This window comes from Pteropus alecto, unplaced genomic scaffold (genome assembly GCF_000325575.1).
Source record: "Pteropus alecto unplaced genomic scaffold, ASM32557v1 scaffold125, whole genome shotgun sequence".
Taxonomy (NCBI): domain Eukaryota; kingdom Metazoa; phylum Chordata; class Mammalia; order Chiroptera; family Pteropodidae; genus Pteropus; species Pteropus alecto.
In genome coordinates, this window is record NW_006436888.1 from 1715674 (window position 1) to 1735404 (window position 19731).

At 44.1% G+C, this 19731-nt stretch overlaps 1 protein-coding gene across 1 annotated transcript in view; it reads left to right on the plus strand.

The window, feature by feature from the left end:
- The first annotated feature begins 1115 nt into the window (after positions 1-1115).
- The window catches only part of SDHB (succinate dehydrogenase complex iron sulfur subunit B), a 19084-nt gene continuing 468 nt past the window's right edge, over positions 1116-19731 (plus strand). Inside the window, exons 1-7 of the mRNA XM_006914313.3 lie at positions 1116-1375; positions 8502-8629; positions 11850-11935; positions 15038-15174; positions 15882-15998; positions 17962-18063; positions 19327-19449. Of these exons, the coding sequence (XP_006914375.1) occupies positions 1304-1375; positions 8502-8629; positions 11850-11935; positions 15038-15174; positions 15882-15998; positions 17962-18063; positions 19327-19449 (765 nt within the window). The 5' untranslated portion in view covers positions 1116-1303. The remainder of the gene's footprint in view (positions 1376-8501; positions 8630-11849; positions 11936-15037; positions 15175-15881; positions 15999-17961; positions 18064-19326; positions 19450-19731) is intronic.

The following is a 19731-nucleotide window of genomic DNA, read 5'->3' on the forward strand; positions in this document are numbered from 1 at the left end:
CCAGGCTATTTCTCATGGCCTCACTACACACCTCCTTCATGTGGCCACATGTAGCCAATTTTCAGCCCAAGACTCCAGAAACTTAGCCCTACCCAATCAATTTGTCTGGCCATCTTAATTTCTTCGGTAGCTTCTAAATGAGCTATGAATGTGGAAAGCAAAGAATATAAAAAGGTGCCCTTTATATGTCAAAAACAAGTGGGCACTGAAGGAATAACCATTCCTGATAAATACAGGTACCTGCGAAGTTAACTACCTATATAAATACTTGGGGTGACTTAAGAGCCCAAGTGACTTGGAGGACTGAAGCCACACCCCACCCAAGGTAATCTAGCCCCCAGAGTGAGGCAGGCTCCAAGATGAACCATGGGAGGGTCTGAAAAAAGCAGCTGAGATGACTAAAATGGAGACCAAAAAAAGGCACAACTCTCCCACGAGGCTGTTGTGGGAATTAGGTAAGATGATGGATCATAATGTCTGGCATTCAGCAGGCATTCAAGAAATGGTTTCTAACTCTAAATGGCTAACTAAGCCACCAAAGTCTGGGTTCCCTTCTCACCTCTACTTTACAGAACGGAGCTTAGTGTATCGTAATTGCACGGTTACTTGCCTATTAGAGAGTAAATTCAATGAGGACGATAACGGCGCGTGGCACTGCAGTGTCCCAGCGCCTGGCACACAGCAATGCTCCATACATATTTTTGAATGAATGAATAAATGTATGAATGACTGAATACCACCTTCGCCCGTCAACTTTAAAATCCCCTCGGTTCATTCACCAACCCTCCCCATTTACCCGGGGATGAGGGGTTTCTCTGGCCACGGGACTCGGGACTCTCAGTGCTGAAACCTGGATAGTCTCGGGCAAACCGCACTGTCCGATAAATGTCTAATTAAAGCCACTAAGCGACAAAGACGAGTGATACAGCTGACAAATTTTCCGGATGAAAGGGGTTAAAATCGGGACTGAATTCGGATAGGATGACTCCGCCCCCTCACGATCTTAGTCCCACCCCTTCTACCGCCCTCCCTCTCTGACTCCGCCCCCTTCTGGGAAAGTCACCTTAGAAACGCGGGAGACCAACTGGGCATGCGCCGAGCCCTCCGCAACAGCGCCCGCTCGCGTTGGCGTTCTCTGCCTTCGCTCCTTCCGCCCAGGAAACCGGAAGTAGCCTCTCTCCCGGTGGCTCCTACGCGGTTAACGGATCCTCAGTGGACGCTGGCTGCGCGCCAAGGTAGTCAACGTGATACCTGCAGAGAGTGACTTCGGGGTTAAGGGTGGTGCTGGACGTCAGGAGCCAACATGGCAGCGGTGGTCGGAGTCTCCTTGAGGCGTCGATTCCCAGCCACAGCCTTTGGCGGAGCCTGCCTGCAGGTGAGCTCCGAGGTCGCAGGGAGAGGGCAGGCACTGAAGGTCACGGAGACAGCCTGGAGCTGAGGAGGCCGCACAGGAGGCTGCGGGAACACAGGGCCAGGCCTCCAGGAGGCGGAGGACCACCCGCTCCTGCGCAGTGTTGTGGTTTGGCCCGGAGCATGGCTGTCGTTTTCCTTCTGCTCCTTGCTGCAGTCTGAGTTGGTGAGGGCGAAGGCGAGTTTAAGAAATAAGTAAAAAGAGAAAGACGTTCAGAGAGGGGACTTTGAATTGCCCAAGGTCACATGGCAAGTGACTGGTGGAAGCAGAACTCGAATCCGAATATTTGGGCTCTGAACCCTTTTTCTTTCACCAAGCTGACGCCTCTGGAAAAGACAGACCTGCGGGGTAGGAACTGGGACGAGAGGTCCCTCCTCCAGGGCGCACGGTTGAGGGCTCAGTAAAGACGGACCTGACCGGGATTGGTAAGGAAAGGGCAAGCGAATTGTTGGGGACAGGGCAGGGGAAGGGAGAAATGGAGGGAAATTCACTCGGTCCCCTGAAGGATTTGGACCCATTTCCCAGTGGAAGGCTGCGGGAAAGGCTGGGTTCCTTAAAGCAGTGTCATCCTCTGTCCCTGTCTGTAAATAATAGTACGGACCTCACAGAGTTTGCGCATGGATCACATAGGTACAGAATTCGGTGGTGCCGCTCTTATTTTTATTATTCAATGTGCAATAGGTATTCAGTAGGTATCCCTACACCTCTTGTATTTTCAGGAAACTACACACTTCTGATACGCATTCAAAATGGGAATGTTTAGAAGGGGAAGGAAAATAACCATTGCATACATAAGGTACTAAGAATTTACAAATCCCTTTCAAATCAGTTTCCTTCTCTGGGCTCCTCAGCAACAAAGCGGGCGAGCTGGAATTCTTACCTCCTTTTGAGAGATTTGAAAACCGAGGCCCCGGAAAGAAATTTTTTTACTTGCTCAACATCTCATGGCCAAGAACTGGTAGATCCAGTACCCAAACCCAGTTTTTTAACATAATATGTGAAAAACTCCTAACACAGATCTGGGTATATGGTGGGTGTACAAGAAGTATTAGTTCCTCTCCCCCGTTGCATTTCCATGAGACTCTCATTTGTAAGTACCTCTGGCCACAAACAGTGCATATGGCCTATTTTCTAATGCTGGTTCTTTCCAGCTGTATATGAACTTGGACAAGTATTTTATAGTCTTTCTGAAAAGGAGAAATAAGGGAAGAGGACTGCCTACCAGAGCCTCAAGCTGTGTCTTCTGAACATGAAATTGATGATTAATAATGGCCTTGTTTACCAGTTTCTTTTATAGTTGCTGAGTAAGCAATTAAGTTATGTGAATCCCACCAATGAGAATTGAGTTCTAAGGCTCAGGTCCCTCTTCCAAGAATGAATCGTAGAGATTAGTTTCAAAGTCCAATGTTGTAATTCTAGGGCCTCCTGAGGGCAGAGAAATAGAAGAGTCCCTCTCCCATCCTTGTAGGACTGTGCATTCATACAAAAGCCACCTCAAAAGAATTCAGTAATGAGCTTAGCGTGTTACCTGTGGGTAATATGTAGGTTCCTAGGACTCTAGGACATGGTAAGATTTCTCTCCCGAATTCCTTTTATGCATTAGTCTGCACCACCAAACCATAGCTCTGCCTGTGAGTATTTAACTGTAATGTATTAACTGTTTGTGTTGCCTTCCTTTTTCATCTAGGCTATGAACGCCTTTAGGGCAAGCACCACCTGCTTTCAATTTTCTCTCTCGTTGTTCCTAGCACTGGCAAGGCTTAGGATACCTATCTGCCAATCAGAATGACACAAGAACTGATGATGTCGCCCAAAAAAGCAGAATTTCCTGGGCTGTATATACTAGAAGCTTGACCTGCCAGTTAATTTAATGAGATAGATTTTTTAATTCCCTACCGTTTAACAAAAGAAGAAATCAAATCAGAGAGGTTGAGTAATTTGCCAAAGAACATACAGTAAGTGGTAGAGCTTGGATTTGAACCAGTGCCACTCACACATTTCAGGAACAAGCCCGCACCTTCTGTTTTACTCAGGTTTATACAGACCTTGCCGTCCTCCTCTCCATTTCCACACCTTTTCTCTTGCCTCCAAATCTGTATCTGCTTTATTTAACTCCAAGCCTGTTCCTTAAGGAAGCTTTTTTAAAGGAATACCAAGCATCCTTCAGCATGATCCAAAAGTCACCCTCCTCATCCTCAGTTTAAATTGTCGATTACCTTGTTTCTTTAAATTATAAACTATGAAGTTAATCTCATTCAAGATTTCCTAGAAAGGTACACTCAGCTTTGAATACTCATTAGTTTTATAGATTGAGGTAGCAATGAGTTTGAAGGACCCTCCATCATCATTGGTTTATAGCAAATGGCTGGACAGGCAACAAAGATAAAAAACCTCAAGCTTTTGCCTACCTCCCACTTTTCCCCATATATTCTCCTTTTCTTCCTGTTACCGTGGAAAATTCGGCGGCACTCCTATGGCCAACCCTTTGCTCGTGCTCTACATCCCATCACTTACTCAGAGATAGCTCTCCAATAATTCCTCTCCTCTGCATTATCAGTTTTTCCTTCTCTGTCAGACGAGCAGCAGCAGCACACAAATATGTTGTAATTTCTCTCATGTTAAAAAAGAAAAAAGCCACATCCACCTACCACGCCATTTCTCTACTTATTTTTTTAGTTAAACTTCTCATGAGATGTCTAAATTCACTGTCCAAACTTCATCTCCCATTTTCTCTTGAACCTGTTAACAGCCAGGCTCTTCCTCCTCATCACCTCACTCAAACCCTTCATCTATACCTTGGCTTTGTTAAATCCAATGGTCATTTCTCAATTCTCATGATAATTTTCTCTCTGAAGCATTTGTCATTTATTCATTCCTTCCTCAAAACACTTTTTTTTCACCTGACTTCCAAGTCTCCGGATTTTCCCTCTTACACATTGGCTATTCTGTCTCTTTTTTGTTCATTTCTCCTTATCGCCTCGAATGAAACAGTGGGGCCCAGTTCATAGTCCTCTTTTTTATAATTTGGTAGTGCAAAGCCAACCTGTCACTGTATTTTGGGAATATCCTCAGGTTGTGATGTAAAGCATAGGTAAATCAGTTCGATGCCAGAGAGAGTCCTCTGTGCCAGATGGGGTCAGCGGGACCAGAAACAAATTTCCAAAGTCAGAATATTGAGTTCTCGCTTCTACATCCTCTCCATGTTAAACACCCTCTTTACATGAATACCACAAGGTTCCTGAATCTGACCACCGCTCCCACATTCACTAGCCAAACCCACGTTGCCATGACAATCCCCCATGTTCCTCTTTATCTCCATCTTCATTTCTAATTCCTACTGATCCTCAGGCCACCTTTACTCCCTCCTGACACTTACTATTGAGGTGATCTGTGCCTCACCCATCCAGTTTCTCCTCGATATTTCCAATCAGTCCATCCCACATCCCTGTTTATGGAGCAGCATTGACAGCGTCGATGTTCCATTTCTGGCCCTGTCGAAGCAGGTGGGGTGGGGGGCTTGTGGGACAGCGTTTATGTCTTCAGTAGCGTACGGTGACGTCCGAAGCCTTCACACCTGCTCACCCTCACTCACGACTCCCCCGAGCAACTTCTAATCCTGCCAGCTCCTTTCACAGTGAGTGCCCTGTACAAGTGTGCTATTTTTTTCTTTCATACCATATTTTTACCATAGCTTTTCCATGTTTGATATGTTTAGATACACAAGTACTTACCATTGTGTGACAGTTGCCTACAGCATTAAATACAATGACACGCTGTACGGGCTTGTAGCCAGGAGCAGCAGACTATACCATACAGCCTAGATGTGCAGTAGGCTGTCCCACCTGGGTTCGTGTGAGTGCGCTCTGTGACGTTCGCACGATGTAGTCGCCTAACGACGCATTTCTCAAAACGTACCCCATCTTTAAGTGGCACATGACTGTATACACTTAAAATTAGTGACTTTTAGTATAATGAATTATACCGCACTAAACCTCACTGAAACAAAAACAAGAAAGATTGTGGGGCACTAAGCAAGTAAGGCTGCTGGAGCCAAAGATGTTCCTGAATCTTTTTTTCATTTTCTCTACTTCCTCTTAAAGGCCACAAGGTGGCAGTAGCCGAATGTTCTTGTCATTTTACAAAATGGAGTCCCTAGTGGAAATGTTCTAAAAATGATTTTCCTTTTGTTAATAATCGTAACCAGCTTGGTGATAAGGTAAAATATGGCTTTCATTTTCTTCATGTATTTTCTGTTTTCATACTTAGAACTGGTACGTTTCAGCTTCACTTAATTTGGGGTTCTTTTTGCCAGCAAGTGACAAACAACATTACATGTCTTATAATTACTCGATTGACCTTCAGAGATTTTACTTTAAACATTTATAAGAGAATTAGCTAGCCTGGAATATAGTCGGATTTTTTTCTACATACGAATTGAGGGTTCAGCTTATAATTGCTATTCGGACTGACAGGATCGTCCCCTCTGCAGGACTTCGCCTGGTCTCCGCCTTGTTTCCTCTGCCCAAACGAAATAGGGCTGCGAGGACTATGGAATGGGACCGGTTTAGCTGTTGACTTAGCATTATGAGTAAATGCCATATACAGCGCAGAGTTTTTGTTTTGTCAATGGCTTGATAAAGGTTGCACTATTCAGCCGTTTAAGGTACACTTAAAATAAACCACATTTTTACATTAGTATAATGCTCAGGTTTTGCTCTTTTCGTCAGTCTTTCCTAACCATAGATTGAACTGCAGCATGTAAAGCCCTGGACCAGGTGTACTGGGAGATGTAAAATATAACCTGCCCCACACTGTGATGGTTGATTTTACCACCGTGTCAGCTTGACTGGGCCATGGGGTGCCCAGGTAATTGATCAAATGTTATTCTGGGCATTTCTGTAAGGGTGTTTTTGGATGAGTTTAACTTTTACACTGGTAAACTGAGCGATGCAGGGTGTTCTCCCTAACATGGGTGAGCCTTATTCACTCAGTCGAAGGACTGACTAGAACAAAAGGCTGACAGTTCTCGGAATTAGAAGGAATTCCTCCTGCCTGGATGCTTTTGGATTGGGACCTCGTTTGTTTGGTTTTTTTTCCTCCCTTTGGATCCATATTGAAACATCAACTCTTCCTGGGCCTTAAGCCTGCCGGTCTTTGGACTATAACTACACCATTGGCTCCCCTGGTTCACAGCCCTTCAGCTTCAACTGGATTTACATCATAGTCTCTCCTAGGTTGCCAGCTTGCCAACTGCAGATCATGGGACTTGTTATTGTCTCCATAATCATGTGAACATAATATTTGTGTGTGTGTGTATGTGTGTACACACTGTTGGTTCTGCTTCTCTGGAGAACCCTGACTGATACACATGCCCCAAGTAGTTGAGGACATAAAGAAAAGACGGCACCAAGAAGAGACCTGAGAATATTTGCAAATAAATAGGATAGTACCGTGTTTAGGAACATGGGTTCTGGAGTCAGACAGACCTGGATTCCAGTTCTGGCTCCATTCATCAGCCCTGAGTCATGGGCCCATCACTTGATCTCTGAGCCTTGCTTTTCTCATCTTTAAAATGCTGCAGTGGCGTTATTCATATATAAAGCATTTAATACAGTGCCTGGCAATAATAAATAGTGGCTTTAAAAATGAGTGTGAATTTAAATATAAAACTTTTTCTTTTTGAGCAAAAGCACCTTTTTGGCAAATATGTTCTTATCGTTACGCTGTTCTGGTTGAAGGAGAGCGGGAAGTCAGAGGCCCACCCTCTTTACCTGACCCTCTGACAGCAGCCCCTGAGATGGCACTCCAGGATCCCTGGGCTGACTGTGTGAAACCCTCTGGCAGAGACTATAAGTGCCCAGGAGATGGAATAGAATCATCATAGAGCGCACGACTCAGCTGTTTGTTAGTTCCCTAAATTTATTTTAAGATACAGTATTCTTTATCTTCTTTCCTGCTGTATGTAGTGCTCTGGCCTGAGTATGTCCCTCCAAAATTCATATGTGGAAGCCCTAATCTCCAATGTGATGGTATTTGAAGATGGGGACTTCAAGAGGACATCAGGGTTAGGTTAGCCTGAGGGTAGGGCCCTTACGATGGAATTAATGCCCTTATAAAAAGAAGAAACATGAGCTCTCTGTCGCCACCACATGAGGATATGGCAAAGAGGCAGCTGTCTGCAACAAGAGAATCCTCACCAGATACCATATCTGCCAACACCTTGGACTTGGACTTCCCAGCCTACAGAGCTGTGAGAAATAAATGTTTGCTGTTTAAGCCACCCAATCTTTAGTATTTTGTTACAGCAGCGCAAATTGACTCTGACACCTAATCTGAAAACACCAGCATCTCATTTTGACAACTGCAGTGGCTTTCTGGATTTACATCACTGGCTCTGGTTTCCCCAAATGTCTGTCATGTGAAAATTCTCCCTTTGTAACCAGTGATATTCTTCTCAAAAATAAAAATGATTATGTCACCCACCTGATAAAAATGATTTGTCTGCCTCTCATTGCTCTTAGGATAAAACACAATTTATAAATCTTTCTCGGTTTCCCCACATCTGCCGCTCATCCGCCCGAACTCAAGCCACCCCACCTCATACTGGGCTTCTCTCAGTTCCTCACAGGTGCACTGTGCTCATCCCCATCCAGGCCTCTACACGTGTCGTTCCTTCAGCTTACACCCCTCTTCCCCTTTCCTTACCCCTGTTCATCAGGCTTAGCTTAAATATTGTTTGTGGGGCTTCCCGTGTTCTTACATTAGGGTAAGTCTGCCATATTCTTCCCTCTTTACACTTTACTGTGACTATTTAATTCCTCTCTCGTTCACTGCAGAGTAGATTCGTTGAGGGCAAAGGCTTTGTCTGCTTTACTAAGTGCCCTCTCACCAGCCCCAGCACCATGTCTGGCATGTTAGTTAAATGCTTAATGTTTGTTTCTTAAATATTGGATGACTACCTTTCCCAAGAAGACTGTGGGTCAGTAATGTGTGAGTTTGTATCTAGTATTACAGCTCATAGTGCGGCTAAACAAAAGGATTTCTCTTGCATTTTAAATAATTTGATCCTTGTGAACTTTTTAAATTTCAGGCCTGCCGAGGGGCCCAGACAGCTGCAGCCACAGCTCCCCGAATCAAGAAATTTGCCATCTACCGATGGGACCCAGATAAGACTGGAGATAAACCTCATATGCAAACTTATGAAATTGATTTGAATAAGTAAGTATCTCCATGAAAGCTAGGTATTTGATAAATAAAGATGAGCTCTTCATCTGATTCAGGGACATGCTTTTCACATCCTTGGAAGGGTTAAAAACAGATCATCCAATGGCTTTGGAATGTATCGTCTCTTTAAAACAAGAATGAGATAGGCACCCGATTCAGAAAGGTAATACCAAAAAGTATAACTTTAAAATACCTTTCTTCCCCCAAATCAAAGTGTGACAAATTTCTAGGAATAACGGTAAAGTTGGCTTTATGCATAGTATTTGAAGTCATTTAACACATCATCAATCTAAATGTATTGAATGTTTTCATGTTAATTTTATGTGTCTGGACCTATATATTCTGTAATAATGATAAACACCATAAACCTGGCTGAAATGGTGATAGGACAAGATAGGGATATAGTTAAAATATTAAAAACTAGCTATGCCTACGATATCAGTTTTCTATTTCTGTTATAACAACCGCAAACTTAGTGGCTTAATATATAGATATAATATATAGCTATATTATAGTTCTGGAGGTCAGAAGTCTAGTAAAGGTCTCATCAGATTAAAGTCAAGGTGTCGGCAGGCTGTGCTCCCTTCTAGAGACTAAAGGAGAATTCATTTTTTGAGCTATTGGCAGAATTCAGCTTCTCATGGCTATAAGACCAAGGTCCCTATTTTTTGTTGGCCATGAGCTGAGAGGGCCGTTCCCAGCAGTGAGAGGCTGCCACAGTCCTTTGCCTGGACCAGAGCCAGCAACAGCAGGGCAAGACCTTCCCCTCATATCTCTCTGGAACCACCCTTTTTCCACCTTCCACTTTTAAGGATCTCCACAGATAGCCAAAGGAGATAAGACTGTAGGGTCATCTTTTGTTGTAAATAACACTTTATTTTTGTTCCCAGTCCTGAAATAGCTCCAAATAAATAATGAGGAAAAAGATATCCTTTGTTATTTATAACAAACCCCTTTCCACCACACCTGAGTTTATGTCCATGGGGTGATTTTTAGAAAGCCCCTTGGTAACCACAGGATGAGGGCTGGTTGCTAGGGGAACCAGTTGAGAGAGTTGGAACTTTCGGCCCCCACCCCTGACCTGGGAGTGGAGAGGGGCTAGAGGTTGAATCACTTGCCAATGGCCAGTGATAACATAGGTCATCAGTCATGTCTGTGTAATGGAGCCTCCATAAAAGTCCCTGACATATGGGGTTTAGAGAGCTCGGGTTGGTAAGCTCATGAGGGTGCTGGGAGAAAGGCCCACCCGGAGGAGGCATGAAGGGCTCTGCTCCCCTTCCCATGTACCTTGCCCTGTGCATCTGCCATTTAGCTATTCCAGAGTTGTACCCTTTTATAATAAACCAGCAATCTAATAAGTAAACTGTTTTTCTGAATTCTGTGAGCCGCTGTAGCACATTATCAAACCCAAGGAGGGGGGTCATGAGAACCTCCCATTCATAGCCAGTTGACCTGGCCTTGTAGTTGGCATCTGAGAGGGGAGGGGAATAGTCTTGTAGGACAGTCCTTAACCTCTGGGATCTGATGCTGTCTCCAGGTAAGTAGTGTCAGAATTGAGTTACAGTGTGGGACACCCTGCTGGTTTTGCAGAATTGCTTAGCATGGGAAAAGCACCCACATATTTGATGACTAGATGTGTCCAAAGTGAAGTATTGGGAGTAATAGCAGAGTAGAGAAAAACAAGATGATAGGCTCAGACCTTTAAAGAAAAAAAAATTCCCAGGACCTCAGTAAACTGATAAAGAAAATGGACAGTCTATAGAGTTGGTCCACTAAAATGAACGCTCCCTGCGGGCACGAATTTTCATTTATTTTGTTCTCTGGTGTATCTCCAGCACCTAGAACGGAGAAGACTTTAAATAAGTAATTGGTGAGTGAAGAGAAATTAATGAATTTATGACAAATATTCAACCACTGTAGTAGTCAAAGATCTCAAATTAAAATACTGGCTATAGTAAGACTTCTCTAGTCTCAAAATGGAGAGGTTTTTAAAGATTACAGTTCCCAGTGTTAACAAAAGTACAGTGAAAAGGGTGTTTGCATATTGCTCATAGAAATACAGGTAATGCAGATGTGTTAACTAACCTTATTGTAGTAATCATTTTGCAGTATATACATATATCAAATCATGTCATATGCCTTAAATTTATACAATATTGTTTGTCAGTTTTATCTCTATAAAGCTGGGAGGAAAATACAGAGAATGCTGAAGGATATTTGGGAAAGGGGCATTTTTTAAACTCCCATACATAGAAAAATACTGAGAGGAATGGGGGTGGCAATCAGGAAATAGATTTATTGAGCACTTATCTGTGTGCCAGGTTCTATAAAAATCACATTTTTATTTAATCTTCATAATAATCCTGTGGTACAAATATTAACCTTATTTACAGATAAAGAAACTGGCTCAGAGAGAATAAGCCACTTAGAATCACATTCTCCATGAAGATAATCATAATTAAAAATGTATGTGACAGACACTACTCTAAGTGTCTTATTTCTGCATGTGGTCATTCACCTGCAAGTCCTGTGAGATGTAGGTGTTGCTCTCTGTGCTTTATAGATGGGAAGCGGATTAAGTGATTTCCCTATAACCTAGTAAGTGTCTAAGGCAGGATTCAGACCAGGCTCTCAGATGCCAGGCCTGCACCCTAGGTGCCAAGCCCGGGGCTGCTGCCCCTGACCCCACATTGCGGCCCCCACGTGCACGGAACACTCCCAGAGCTTTGGACTCGGGGACCGTGGGTGGTTTATTTTCTTTTATTCTATGTACCACATTTTCTGTTATGGTTAAGCATTATTATCATTTACTAACCATTTAAAGCTACTTATTGTCTGGATACTAAAAATAGAACTAAAATTCAAAATAAACTATTTGAAAAAGCTTTGCAGAGAGCTTTAGAAGAAAAAAAAACAAAAACCGCCAGTATATGGAAGTTATTTCCTAACCTAAATATTTTACTTTTTTAGCTTTCCATTTCCTAGAAATGTATGTTCGATGTGGTCATCAAAATAGAACTCTGCCGTACTTAAAATGTATAAGAATGAAAAAATAAAACTATGGGTAAAATTCTGAATGTGACCTGAGAAGTCCAAATGGATAAGAAGAGCAGCTAATATAGGCAGGTGTCTCATCATATGATGAAAGTATGGGGAGGTTGAACTTCACATAAATAAGACTGAGGTTCTTTTTGTTGTTTTTGGTTTTGGTTAGATGTGGCCCCATGGTGTTGGATGCTTTAATCAAAATTAAGAATGAAATCGATTCTACCTTGACCTTCCGAAGATCATGCAGAGAAGGTAAGCATTTCCTTCCCTAGTAGGTCCCAGACACGTATGTTCTGGTTCTCAAGAGGCCTGGGCTGGCCAGAACTGATGGAAACACCGAGACGACAGCTGCAGTGCTCTGCAAGGTGACCTTGCTGTGTACTTTCTTTTCTTGGATAAATGTGTCAGAAATTTGCACTGTGGTACAAGTTCTGGTTTCTGAGTTTACTTCCCTTCAGGAGCTTCCCATCACATGGCTGCTGCATCTAGCAGTCCCTGAGAGCTGCTGTTCCTTTCGAGGACCAGCTCAGGTCAGCTGGCTGGCCACCTCCGCACTACTGAGCTCATTTATTACCAGGGCAGCAGAGAGTGTCTAGCTGGTGCTTACGCACACTTAACATTCATCCCTCCCGCTCCCAGCATTGCGTGGGCACAGAGCAAGTGCTCAGTAGGAATGTTCTAGATGGGAACAGTATTTCCCACAGTATGCTGCTAGTGCCACCTGAGCTGATTTCAGGCAATTTGCAAACCAGCATCTTTTACTTTAGTACCTATGCATTTATTTTACATACTAGAAAAATATAATGACTACTGGCAGTGTAACGGTGAAAATTGGTTTTTAAATATGAATTTAAGTAAAAATAATATATTTAAAGAAAACTCATAAAGAACATTCAAGTGGTTCTCAGAGGTGGCAAAAGTCACGCAGGTACCATGAAGGCGGACTGGCCCTGATGGCCATGAACACAGTGTGTGCCAGGCTGATTCTGTGCACTTTACGTGAGAGAGACGGATGCTATTGTTATTTACACTCAATGTACAAATGAAGAAACTGAGGCCCAGGGAGGTTAAGGACTTTGAAAAGGACACAGAGATAGTGAATTGGAGTCAGCCAGAGTTGTCAGGTTCCATAACTGCACTTGCAGGCAGTGCGGTCTGGCCAGGCTTGGGAAACCCGGGACGAACCCCAAACAGCGTAGCCTGGGCCGAGACCAAGGGCTGGGGTTGACTATCTTCCTAAAATAACCTCCCATGAAAGGAAAAGTCACTATAGATTATGGTCCATCGCTTTTTATGTTCTGCTGTGCATGTCGAGCCTTTAAAGGCCTATTCCTAAAACATCTGTTTTGACTCAGCTAATCTTACAGGATTGGATCAAATGCTGACAGATACTGTGATAGTTTAGCTGAGTCCTGCTGTTCAGGGAACATTCTGCTGTGATTAAACACCAACCTTCCCCCACTTAAGTCCTGGCAACACACGAAATATAGATGCTTTTCAGTAACCTTTCCCCATAAGACTCTTTCAGAGCCAAGAACATAAGGTGCAGCCCATCTGGACTTAAATATATCAGGCAGAATGACAGCTTTGCCACTCCTTTTTGTTATTCTATTGTTTGTTAGGAGAATTTCCAGGGGAGCCTTTTAAAGAGAATCTTAAGAGAAGATTCATTGGATTTATTTTTTAAATCGTACACCATTTCTTATAAAAGCACACTGCTCTGGTTGAATGCCAGGCATACGTAAATATGTTGGTAATACTCGTCTCTTGAGGAACTTTGGGAGTATTTGCTTAAGACAGTTCTCTTATACTCTTATTAAGATTTACAGGAAGGGCAGAGTCTTAGAAAAGTGATAACCCAGTGCAAGTTTCACAAGCAATCACATTTCTCTGGCCTAATCTTCAAAAAACCACTTCAGAGAAGTGGTACCAGAGGTTGAGATTGCATAGTCATATTTAAACTCAGAAATACCTAGGACATAAGTCCAGGCTAAGAAAATTCTCATTTCAGTTCCTCGGTCAGCACCCTATTTTTTCTTGGTTTACTTTGCTTTACTTTGGTTTCACATTAGCTCATTCTTCTTTGAAAAGTCAGTGCTCAGGCAGTTTTTGTGGGTTTCATATGCCCAGGGCAACCACTAGGATGCTTGTTTTGTGGAGACAATAGAAGAGCTGCCTCGGATAACCCGTATCCAGGCCTCAGCCCGAACCCATTTCCGGTTTGCCTTGAGCGTACTCGCTAGAGCTTGCAGCTGGCTGCAGCGCTTCCCCCAAGATGACTCGCGGAGTTCAGCTCTATATACTGACCGCCTTTGGAAACAAATGACATCATTGTATTTATAGCGTTCTGTTTTTAGTAGTTCGATCGCTGAAAATGTCAAATTCTAGGAAATGTAGCATTCAAAAAATGAAGTAAATACGTTGGCAGCAAACTGCAGTTTTTTTTTTCTAAACGGGAAAAGAGTTATGATGACAAAGACAATTTTGGGGGGTTTTTTGGTTTTGATTTTTTTTTTTTTAATTGTAGTCGATATTCACTATTATTTTATATTAGTCACAGGTGCACGGCGTAGTGGTTAAACATTTGTATAATTTATGAAATGAACCCCAGTCACCCTACAACCGACCTGGCACCGTACATAGTTATTACAATATTATTGACTATATTCCCTATGCTATATTTTACATTCCTGTGACTACTTTGTAACTACTAATATGTAATTCTAAATCCCTTCACCTTTTTCACCCAGCCCCTCCTCAGCCCCCTCCCATCTGGTAACCATAAGATTGTTCTCTGTATCTATGAATCTGTTTGTTTTGTTGTTTATATTGTCCTTTAAATTCCACATATGAGATCGTATGATACTTGTCTTTCTCTGTCTGACTTATTTCACTCAGCGTAATACCCTCTAAGTCCATCATGTTAAGATGCCGATGACAATGTTGATTTGCTTTTGGGTATTGTGTCTGTTAGAGTTGGAGTTCAAATAACGGTGACTTTAAAAAAAAAAAACAGGCTGATTTTTCTCTCAAAATACATGAAGCATGGAGTTAGGGCTGGTGTTGGGAACTCCATGATGCCAGCAGCATCCCAGGCTCCTTCTGTCCTTCTCCAGTGCTATACAACCTCCGGTGGCCTCACGATCACAAAATGGTTTTTGGAACTACAGCTGTTAGATCTATATTCTAGGCAAGAAGGAGGGAGAGAAGAAAAGGCAGCAGGCCCCTCTGCCACTTGTATTGCCTGTCAGTGCTGCTCCCGATGGTAGAGTAACAACAATCCAGAAAAAAAGAATTCGAAGTTGGTGACTCTGAATCTGGGTAAGGAAGTATTAAGTATATTTTCTCTCTCAGGGATCTGTGGCTCTTGTGCAATGAACATCAATGGAGGCAACACGCTGGCTTGCACCAAAAGGATCGACACCAACCTCAACAAAGTCTCAAAAATCTACCCGCTTCCACATATGTATGTGATAAAAGATCTTGTTCCTGTGAGTGTCTGCATCCCTCCCATCCTCCCTCCCCACCCCTTATTTTTTTGCAGGGGGAGAGGTCTATGCACGTTATGCTATTCGTTCTCGAGGGCAGGCCTTTTTCCTGTCTGGGTTTAACTAAGCAATTTGAATGTTGGAAGATAAACACTCCTAGAGCATCCTCCGGCAGCTCATCTGGTGAAGACTGGAAATAAGAGGGCACAGAACTATAGAGTTGGAACAGCCCCAGGAGTGAAGAATTTGACCATAATTACAAAGAGTTCATGTGGACAATAACCAATTGGGAAAGCAGCAGTCACTGTGCTCTAAACCCCTACCTCCTTGCCTTTGACCACGTTCACTGACAAGGTGTTTTCCCAAGGCAGGTGGGATTGGAGGGTTTCTCAAGGGGGCGAAGCAGAGATTTCCTAACCACACTTAACATTGTGACCTTTTCTCCTTTCAGAATCTTTGCCCATGTCCCTGCCAAAGGCAGAGAGTCTGACTTCTGTCATAGTACAGAAAAGTAGACTGTCCAAGAAATGGGGTAAAGAAGAAAGCTAGGGGGTAATGGTAGAACCTGACCCTTTTCTTTTTCCTCTTAACCTCAGGCCTTCTGACTGTCATAGGACAGAAAAGTAGACTGTGTCCAAGAAATGGGGAAAAGAAGAAAACTAGGGGGTAATGGTGGAACCTGACCCTTTTCTTTTTCCTCTTAACCTCAGGATTTGAGCAACTTCTATGCTCAGTACAAATCCATTGAGCCTTATTTGAAGAAGAAGGATGAATCCCAGGAAGGCAAGCAGCAGTATCTGCAGTCCATAGAAGAGCGCGAGAAACTGGTCATTACCCCATTTGTTGTCTTGATTTGAGGACTCTCGTTGCAAAGATGTTTGCCGGGAACTGTGGGTTGAAGAGATGAGTGGGAGGTAGCAGCATGAGATAATGCAGACCGTTTAGCATATTCTGGAAGGGAACTTCAGAAGCATCTGTCCAAGGGTGAGACACCCACCCTCTCAGGCGGGGTGGGCAGTATGAACACGGGAAGAACCTAGAGGGGAGCAGGGAGCTGGGGTGGTGCCCTGCCCTAAGGGGCAGATCGTGACCATGTTGCCAGATATTTGTCTTTTTCTAAGGAAACCAATGTGTGACCTGCCCCCTCTATGAAAGTTGGCAGCTAAATCGGAGTTGCTCTTTACCACTAGGCAAATAAAACACATGCTAGCCATTTGGGTCCTGCTGTCACCACCCTAGTTCTTAGATGGGAGTGAAAGAGTTAATGGGAGAACTGGGACTAGAATTTTGATGTTCTTTGCTGACACCATGCGTCTGTGACTGCCTTCTCTGTTGGAGTTTCACTTCCTTGTAGACAGGCTAGAAAGTCCTTGAAAGTGAAGGCGTCATTACCAAGTTTTTAGTCTCCTCTTGCACTGCTTTTACCTCCTCTAAGAAGTCTCTGATTTGCACACTCACTCCCTACACTCTTAGTGTCCTTATGGAGCAGAAGAGATGAGAGGGGGACCAAATGGAAGTGGGTCCCAACCACATGCCTGCACAAGGCCGAGGACTTGTCCTGTCTGACGGTCAGCGCTTCACGTGTTCCTCCAACACAGCACTTACCCAAGAGAATCACTTACGTTCCGGCCCCTGAGCAGACAGCACACGGCAAGGGTGGGGGCTGTGCCTTCTCTCTGGTTCGTGTTATTCTAGCTCACACTTTGCTTCCATATGCACCACGTATTAACCATTCCCACGGTTATGGAGCAGTGAGGTTATTTACAATTTTTTACTGTTAAAAATAGGTCTAGGTAAACATCTTTATTCTCCAGGTTCTATTCAGAAAATTCTAATTCCTTGTTACAGATTTTTCTACAAGTAGACTAAAGAATGTGACAGTCATTAAGGCTCTTCACTTCAACGGTCTTATGCTTTCTAGGCCAGTGGTGCCAGTTTATACTAGTTGTCTGCCTGAACAAAACAGATTTGTCAAAGACTCATGGTTACAGTCATGACCATCAACTCTGTGTCATCTGTCGTCAGCTGCCACTTCAGATGTCAACATGCCCCTCTTTTGCAGCTTTTAATCAGTTTCCGTTGTTCCCAAAATCTGACAGTCCAGTTTAATCGAACCGGTCAGGCAGATAAAGGCAGAGTGGCCGGTGTTAAGGAGCAGGGATTCCAGAGTCAGGCCACCTGGGGTCCCATCCCAGCTCTGCTACTTGCAGCTGTGTGACCCTGAGCAAACGCCCTAACCTCTCTGAGCATCAGTTCCTTACCTATATAGGAATCTAATAGTACTCGCCCCATGGGATTATTGATTATCAATAATCAAGGGTTATTGATTATTGAAGTCAGTAAAGCGCCAGTGCTCAGCGCACGCTGGCTCTTATTTAAGACGATGTTCTTGTTGAAAATCTGAAGTCTCTTCTGCTGGGCCTGGGCGGAAGCTGCTGTAGACTGCTAGCTGCCTTGGCACCGGGGCCTTTTTAGTCTCTCTCAGACTGCATTCTAGGTGGTAAGTTTTTATATAAGTGAAGGGTTCTCGATTAAAGGATAAGTACATGGTACTTGGACTTAAGAACCCTGGGCTATAATCCAGCAGATGTTTACATTTCAGTTCCAAGATCTTTTTTTATAAATCTGGTAAATCTGTGCAAACCACTCTTAGGACTTTGCCAAGAAAACTCACATGCAAGTAGGCGCTTTGTTCATGCACCGACCCCAGACATCACATTCAGTCAGCTAAGGACGTGACAGGCTCTTCAGTCGCCTGGTCCAGACCACCTGTCTTCTCTCCCCACGCAGGATGGGCTCTACGAGTGCATCCTCTGCGCCTGCTGCAGCACCAGCTGCCCTAGCTACTGGTGGAATGGAGACAAGTATTTGGGGCCTGCGGTTCTTATGCAGGTAAGGTGCCCCGTCATTGCTTTAAGAGACGTGTAAACTCTTAAAGCAATCCCAGAAATCCCAGAGGACAACATCGTTGGAGACCAGACATTCTGAGGGGCAACGGCTTCCTTCGTTTGCATCCATTACGAAGGGTCACTGTTGCATTGTCTTCACTTGGCTTTCAGTAAATCTAGGGCTTCATCCGGAGATGCCTTCGTTACACTGGTGAGGGCCACGCCCGGGTGGTGGTATCCTGGTCAGCAAACCATGCCTTGCAGATGTTTAAATGTGTTTCCTCTACAGCTGACTCTACCTACCCACTTGCCCACTGAGCCCAGACTCATCCGTCATGGTTCCCCATCTCCCTCTCACAGGGATTTTTAACGTACAAGCAGTGGGGAGAGAAGGGTCTTTGAGGGGCGACCGCCCAGCTGTCAGGTTGGAGAGTGTTCCCAGGCTAAGGGAAGCCTGGAGCAGCGGGCGTGGGGGTCACTTAGAGCGGTGCTGCTTCTCCTCGCCTTTCGCTATGCGAACGTCACTGTCTTGTTCCCAGAAACTTACACGTTTTAGATTTGTGGTCAGTGCTTTCCACAGACTCTTAAGCAACTCACAGAAACAACTTCTATTTCTCACTTTTTCACAAAAAAAAAAAAAATGACATGGCTCTGTGACCATGCAGCAGTATCGATTCCCAGCCATGTTACAGATTGAATAATGAGGTGCATTCAGAGTTGGCACTTGAACCAGTGACCCAGGTTATCAGGAAACATGGAAGTCCTCGGTGACACTGCCAGAGCAGACCCCGTCATCAGGAGGTCAGTCAGTTTTCAGCTGGCTGGTCACAGGCTACTGGGATGGATACACTAATTAAAGGAATCAATAAGTGGAACGAATGTTATCTCTAGACAGGTCTATTGAGTAGTCAGTTTACTCAAAGACAATGGGTAGGTGCTATGAAGACAGATAAAGAGTCATGACACAGTCCCTTCACTAACTCATAATCTGGGTAGGAAGCAAATGAGCAACTTGAAATAATTAGAAATAATTGATCGTATTTAATTACGCTCCAGGGTACCAGGTACAGCGTGGGGATCATTTCTCAGGAGTTAAAGAGCTGGGAGCTTTTCCTTGAAAGGTGGTGAGAATTAAAGAATGGGGAGACACAGTGGCACAGCTGAGAGAACCCCCTTTCTTCTGCGCCCCTGGAGCTTTGAGTTGTACCAGAGAGCTGCTCTGGCCAGTTAAGCTGACAGCTCAGCTCATCAGCCTCTGGTTTCCCAGGCCTATCGCTGGTTGATTGACTCCAGAGACGACTTCACAGAGGAGCGCCTGGCCAAGCTGCAGGACCCGTTCTCTCTGTATCGCTGCCACACCATCATGAACTGCACACAGACCTGCCCCAAGGTACGTTCTGCCAGCCCTCAGCTCTGCCTCAGAACTGAGATGTCAGGCATGGCATGTGCAGAGCAAACTTGGTCATTCGAGGTAGAGGGGAATCAGTTTCTTCCACACACCTCTGAGAACTTGTTTATGCTGATTTTCTGATCGTGATGATTTAGCAATAATGGTAATGTCTAATTTTGGCACCAGCGGTAGTCAGGGGAAGAGACGCTCTTTCCTGGGTATCTTTGGGCATTCAGAGAACATGGCTCAGGCCTGGGCTGGGTTGCCTGCTGCAGTGAGCCA